Genomic DNA, 7,131 nt, shown 5'->3' with positions numbered 1-7,131 from the left:
TAAAAAAATTATCTGATCTCGGATTTCAAAAGACAGTTGATAGAAAAATTGAGGGCTGTTCAAAGTGATCTCTGGGCATGTGAGGTATAAAGCTTTATTTACATATTTGGAAAAGACAGGATGGAGGCCAGACTCATTCCAATATACACTCCATGATGTTTCTGTCTAGTCGCTTGTCGCCACCATTATCTCTTTGAAAAACAGTTTGCCATGCATCCTGGGATAGGTCGGCCCGAGAGGGGTCCACCCTTGGGAGCCTTTCTTGAAGGGACGCACGTTTGAAGGAGCCTTTGCAATGGGACAGCCAGGTTCTATTGCTGTGATGCATTTTCAAATGCCCCGTCCGAAGGATACAGCCGCTGAATTGAGACACAGCCATAGTCTGTCACTGCCAATCCTATATTTCATTTGACATCTGAATTATGACAAATGACATATGACAAATGACGTTGATGTTGCATAGACCAAGAAGAAGTTTTGTGGTGTTGATTAGCGCCACCTAGTGTGTTCCCTTGATGAAACTCCCAAGTCCCAGGTGCTTAAACATGGTCTTTCATTTCCTGCTGTCACTGAAGGAGTAAAACATACAGTTTAGCATTGGAACTCAAATAAAGTTTGTTACTGAAAATAAATAAAATGGTTTCACAGACACTGGTTGATCATTTATTGCTTTAACACTGGAATTTTTAGTTTTGGATGAAGGCCGCACATGAGTTTTTTTCCCCCCCTCATGACAAAATGGATAAAAGGCAGATTGGCTGCATCAGTGTCAGGAACTACCAATCAGATCAGCTACATGACTTCCAGGTTGGCACTGAACAACCTTCCAACCTGGCACTGAACACAAAGAAAGGTTATATCCTGGACGGGAGCCTTGTCGGATTACGTTGGCCGGTGGGTTTGTAGGAACTGACCTCGACATAGTTGAGCCTGAAGGGTGATTTGACTTTTTCCTGTTTACTGGGATGCATTTATGTTCCTTAGTGCAGCCACATGTGTTTTACATTAAGTTGATCTTTACTGTGTCTGGCAATGAGCACCCAAGCTGTAGTTGTGTTTTTATGTGGACACAGTGCCCCCTAGTGTTCAGGATGAGGTAGTCCTCAAGGATGATTTAAAAAAAAAAAGAAGGCCAAACCTCCCCATGTATCATTAAAATGGGTGACCGTTTAAAAGTAAACCTGCATAAATGAGGTGGGGTGTGTGTTCAGGAGTTAGAGGGGGTTGTCCAGTCAGCAGAATGTCGGTGGTTCGATCCTTAGCTCCTCTGGTCTGCATTCAGAAGTCTTTGGGCAAATTGTATGAACTGTATGAATATGAGAATGAGTTACCATTTACCATAAGTGGCTGAAAAACATTCTTCACAACCTTTGCTCCTTGTAAAAATTCTTGTTTCCTCCTGCGCCGTCATGCAAATTGATCAGAATCCACTTAGAGCCCATTGACGGTCTAATACAGATATTTGTGAAGATGTAGAACACAGTCAGTCACTGGAGGAGATAAAACAGTCCAGATGCAGTTGATGTAAAGGAAATTGTTCTTTATGCAACTTTACCACAACACTGATCGCACCCGCTCGCCGCTGTCTCTTAGTCTCTCGATGGCGAACGCGCCTCGTCGTAACGTTGACTCTCTCGTCCTTGCAGCACCAAGTGAGCAATTCTCTGATTCTCTTCACGTCACAGAAAAGTACATTGAATTCATTTTTCAATACTTTTCAATATTTGTCTAATTCTTGGAGGCCTTGGCCTCAACGATCTCGCTCATTGTTGTATTTTCTTCCGTTCCTCTTCTCCAAGATTTACAATTGAAGTGCCCTTCATCTCTTTATTTCCAACCTTTTATCTTCCCTGTTCTGTCCACGTCCGAATCAGCAACACGACTTCTTCTCTGGGGGTTCGTAGGCACTGACTATGCCGTTAACCGGCCGGGAGTCGGCCCCGAGGAGAACCCGAGGTGTGCTCCTCAGGTCTCCCTGGTGGATGTTGAGGCCGTTGCGATAGATCAGCTCTCTGGCCATCATCATGAAGGCCTCCGCCACGTTCTGACTTTCCTGGACACAAAGGTTGGATACAAAAATATGAAACAACTTCCAAACGTCACCTCAGTGTTTGATACGTGTGCGTGAACAGTCATTACCTTTGCCGATGTTTCTAGAGCAGCGAGGATGCCTCGCTCCTTTGCCAGATTGCAAGCATCTTCAAACAGAACCTGACGCTCCGGCTCCATGTCACATTTGTTACCTAGATAGAGAATCATCTGCATTTTAATACCTCTGCCAAAGTGGCTATGTTTTTGTCTGCGTGTGTTTGTTTGTTAGCCAAATCTGGATGTAATGAATTTAAATATGGCTTCATAAGGCGCCTTTTGGGTCTTGGTGGAGGTAATTGCTCTACTGAGTGCCATTCTGGTTATTAATGCATGTAGTTTACACACTTAGCGCAACACCTGAACATATTTCATGGTATACACTGAACACATACAGTATAATACGCGTTTTTTCAAGTAATTTCAATATGATAAAAATTCAAATTTTACTGTGAACCCAACATTTAAATCAAACAATTATTGCAGCACATACTGTTGTGTTTGTGTGCGTGTGGGTGTGTGTGTGTGTGTAAATTCACTCTCTTGGAGGTATTTTTCAGTACATACTCATGACCAAAATAATAAACTCCATTTAAATTTAGAAAATAGATTATGAGGGATACAGGGCTTGTTCCAACTTTTCACTTTCACTGTATTCTCAAATGTTCACATCAGGCTCACCTATGAGAACCAGCACCACATTAGTTGCCCCGTACAGCTCCACCTCCTTGATCCAGTGTGTCACCGAGTCAAAGGTCGAGCGTCGCGTGATGTCATAGGCGATCATGGCGCCGTGAGCGCTGCGGTAGTAGCTCTGGGTGATGGTACGAAACCTCTCCTGACCTGCCGTGTCCCACACCTGGATCTGTCACACACACACACACACAAACTGTGAATCAGCTGTAACAATCCCTTGAATATATACTGTATATACACATAGATGACTGAATGTATGGCTCATACACAACAAAATTAGATGATGGGGCTAAAACCACACACACACACACACACACACACACACACACACACACACACACACACACACACACACACACACACACACACACACACACACACACACACACACACACACACACACACACACACACACACACTTGGTCCCTGAGCATCTCACGGACCATGTAAGCGTGGTAACAGCCGTCATAGCAACCAATCCAGACTCACCAGCTCAACCTACTTCTTTTCAATCCCATTGTGAAAAGGTTTTCTTCTATCTCACATTTATATTCAGATATGTAAAGTATAGTATGATGAAGTATATTTTTGCTGCTTACTTACTCTTTAATGAACAAGTTGTAAAAACAAAAAACAGAATAATAGTAATAGTAATAGTAGCAGTTGTTATTGTAGTAGTAGTAGCTGTAATCATAGTAGTAGTAGTAGTAGTAATAGTAGTAGAAGTAAAAGTCCTTGCAGCAGTTGTAATAGGAGTACAAGTAATAATAATTGGCACATGGCACAGATAACCATGGATACTCAGAGAGCGTTCACTTCTGTATTTCGGTCTCAGGTGGTTTCCATTTTGCAGCCTCGGGCTTCAAACCGTTCGTTACAATTGAGGTGAAAGGAAAAACCTGCAGCTCCTCATTGTTTGGTCTCTTGAATGCTTCACTGTCAATAACCTGCATGTCCTTCATTTTACTGTTTTACTTTAACTTTTACACCCTGTGTTGGGGATTAATAATTGACAGAAAACAATTGAAGTGAACATAAAAAAGGTATTTGGGCTTCATGAAATGAGACCAGGAAATCATAATGGTTATAAATCAGGGGCGGTAACCTTCGACACATTAGTTCTCGTAACCGTCAACGCTCAACAATTTATGACGCTGACTGTGTAAGCATTTCCTCCTGCGTCAAAGTTCAGTTGATCACGTTTGTTTGGAAGAGAAAGCACGCCTTGCATTCTTTATTTTCTTATCCTCCAGTCACCGAACTGGCTTGTCCACAAAACAATACAGTTTCTTTAGGTGTGTTTATGTGCGGGTGTGTGACGCCCTGTGGCTGCAACCAATCCACAAACAAACCTTTAGCCAATGAATGGGGGAAGAAAAGGCACTATGAAAACAGCAAGTGATTTATTTTATTTGACCTTTGGGCTTCCTTACCTGTAGCTTCAGATACTACAGTGATAGCACATTGATCAATATAGATAAGTTTGCAAATAAATGATCAGTGAGTTGGGGATGATAGGAAATGTGTACGCCTGCATTTAACTGTTCATTTTCCATTTAAATAGTTTGTAAGCGCTGCACAGGCTTAAAGCGAAAAATAGAATATTACAAAACTGAGTAAATAGAAACTATAAACTTAAATAATTGAGAGTTAAAAGACTGCAGGGTAGGAGATGAAGTCAAGGTCTCAAACTCGACATGAATTTATAGCCAGAGAGAAGAAGTGGGTCTTTGGTAAAGATTAAAAGTTCTCAGGGGCTCTGTTGTTCTGATATGAATTAGTTTTGTGCTATTTGGGCCTTATTCACCATTTACCACATGAACCACTTTAGGTTTACATCCAGATTACACCTTGACAAGAGCACCGCATGTTTGCCAAAAAAGGCTAACATTTGTTTTGGGACATTTGAGCCACATTTGCTATTGAGCCACTCGAAGCTCACATAAATTTAGTTTGGGCCACTAGAAGGTTTAGGGCCTGAAGCTATATGTCGTGTCATGACCCGACAGAGAGAAGTCACTCCTGGTTTTATTTTTACACCTACAAAAGCTCCAGCACAGAAACCTGACGGACAAGTTCTTCATGTGCGAACCTCGTCTGACCTGTCTTGGAGTTTGTTGAACCGATTTTATCAGAGAAGGAAGACTCACTGTCGTTCTTATAAAGATAGAGAAACCATTATGTTTGACTGGAACAATGTGTTTGCTCTTTTTTTAGATAGTCCTTAGCCTCCTTTCAATCTCTATTTGAAACACATATTTTAATCATTTTAGTTTCATTTTGTTTAGTTTTTACTCTTTTGTCATCTGTAACATTTATATTTTTGTAATTGTGCTCTAATTGCTTTAAATTGTTCGTCTTTAGATCATAAATCATCTTTTAACTGTGTTTTAAAATGTGCTACATAAATAAAGTTTATTATTATAATCTTCCTGTTTTCCCCTATAATTTAAATTCAGTATTCGACCCAAACGCCTGCATCCATGCAGTGTCATTGTTAGAACCAGTGGACTGAACCACACATGATAATGATAGGGGACATGCAGCATGCATCACTGGAGCTCATCAGGGTTCATGGTGATAAATTAAAAACTTTTTAATGCCACATTAAATGCAGTTTATTAGCCTTTTCATAGATGGTGATAAAATATGATGGAGAACCTGTTCAGGGATTATTAATCCCAGTATAAAACTGAATTTCTGGATGCCTGGTATAAAACGGATGGATGGAATAAACAAATTTTTAAATTCATTGAAGTTTGGCGAAAGTTGACACTTCCTTAGCTGTAGCAGCTATAGCAGCAGTGACAGCCCTCAGTTATATATGAAATCATTCTATAACCAAATTTACTGCGTTTATAGTTCGGACTAAGGATAGTGTTTTTTTAGGGTCTGCTGATATGACTGTCATTTGCATAACTGACTTGTTGTAATTGCCCTTGCACTTCCTATGCCAAACCTTAACTTCCTATAGTCAACTGCTGGAAGGCCCAGTTTTAAGGGTAGATTTTTGAATGAATGAATTATTAAAGCTGTTTATATCACAGCTGCTGTGTTGGGGAAACGTCTAACTCCCTCGCCAACCACTGCAAACACAGTACAGCACCAACCTTCACTTTCTTCCCCTCGACGTCCACAGTGCGCACGGTGAAGTCCACGCCGATGGTGTTCTGCTGCCTCTCTGCGAAAATCCCAGACTTGAAATTCTGCACCACGCAGGTCTTGCCCACGTTGGAGTCTCCGATGAGGATGATCTTGAACAGGAAGTCGAAGGAGTCATCATGCTCGGGCCCTGGGGTCTGCATGGTGGTTACAGAGGGGGGGGGGGGACCCTGGAAGAAAAGCTCCTTCCTGTGTGCTGTGTAGATGCACTTGCCCGGTTAGGATTTTAAAATGCTGGGTTATTGGAAAGGAAATGTAGGAACCCCACTGCTTCTCCTTCCAGGCTAGATTTCCAGCTGCAGCTGCTCATGTGGAATGTAAAACCGGTTTGACGAGATGCAAAAAGGCTGCTGTTCACAGGTCAGACATCACCTAAGAATCCATTTGTTAAAACTCGTCCTTTTTTAAAATACTAACAACTCTGTCTTGTAATCCTGCATTGTGTCCATCTCTGGGCCCGTCTCCTTCTCAGGTGTTGACCCACTTTGCAAAAGAAAGCATGAACACACATCCCATCCTTCTGTCAGTCAGAGAGAAAAAGGGAACTTCCTTTAGATAAAACAGGAATTTAGAGATATAAACACCTCCTGCTGTGTGATCCACCTGCTGCTCCCTCTCCCACGTCGGTCTTCTTTCCTGTTCTCTCTCCTTATGTCGATCTCTCATCAGTTTTTCCAGTTCTCACGGCCGTACAGCCTCCCGTGTGTTTCCTCCCAGCACCTGTGGTAACAATAGAAACCTGCCCTACCTGTCCTGCCAGTAGCCCAGCCCCATTGTCACAGGTGCATCCTGGGAAATGCAGTCATTGTGGCAGGGCCTCTGATTAGCTGTTTCTGTTGAAACTCTCACATCCTAATTTCAAATTCTTCTCTATATGACAACATTTACAGAAGATATTGAGCTATAGGGCAGCTATTTTCCAGTATTGTTTATAGGGGGGAACAATACCAACACCGAAATATAGGTGTGGGGAAATCTTACGCCTGTATATTTTCAATATTTTTGTTAAATTCATTTGTTTTTAATCCAATAAATGAATAAAACATGTTTGATAAAATAAGTTGTCACTGAATATGTGCTGTCAGATATAAGCGATTTACAGCAGCTGGTGTATGAACTCATTTTCCATTAAAACTTAATCTTAGATAAGAATATATGTTCTTGGTACGAGTTCATACGAGGGGA

The 7,131-nt window shown here is 41.5% G+C and overlaps 1 protein-coding gene across 1 annotated transcript; it reads right to left on the bottom strand.

Annotated features, from left to right (window-relative positions):
- Positions 1 to 68: 68 nt before the first annotated feature.
- Positions 69 to 6,668, bottom strand: LOC118101479 (ras-related protein Rab-19). The gene is made up of 4 exons (XM_035147335.2): positions 5,895 to 6,668; positions 2,770 to 2,953; positions 2,140 to 2,243; positions 69 to 2,053 (listed from the first exon to the last, which is right to left on the bottom strand). The coding sequence occupies exons 1-4, from the start codon at positions 6,087 to 6,089 to the stop codon at positions 1,871 to 1,873; spliced, it is 666 nt and encodes a 221-aa protein (XP_035003226.1). The 5' UTR covers positions 6,090 to 6,668; the 3' UTR covers positions 69 to 1,870.
- Positions 6,669 to 7,131: the final 463 nt, after the last annotated feature.

Source organism: Hippoglossus stenolepis, chromosome 22, assembly GCF_022539355.2.
Source record: "Hippoglossus stenolepis isolate QCI-W04-F060 chromosome 22, HSTE1.2, whole genome shotgun sequence".
In the NCBI taxonomy this organism is placed as follows: domain Eukaryota; kingdom Metazoa; phylum Chordata; class Actinopteri; order Pleuronectiformes; family Pleuronectidae; genus Hippoglossus; species Hippoglossus stenolepis.
This window is presented reverse-complemented; position numbering and strand designations above follow the sequence as displayed.

Coding starts and splice junctions, on each gene's coding strand:
- LOC118101479 (XM_035147335.2), bottom strand. CDS start 6,089: ATGCAGACCCCAGGGCCCGAGCATGATGACTCCTTCGACTTCCTGTTC. Junction 2,954..5,894: donor TCGAGGGGAAGAAAGTGAAG/GTTGGTGCTGTA, acceptor TGTGTGTGACAG/ATCCAGGTGTGGGACACGGC. Junction 2,054..2,139: donor CTCTAGAAACATCGGCAAAG/GTAATGACTGTT, acceptor CTTTGTGTCCAG/GAAAGTCAGAACGTGGCGGA.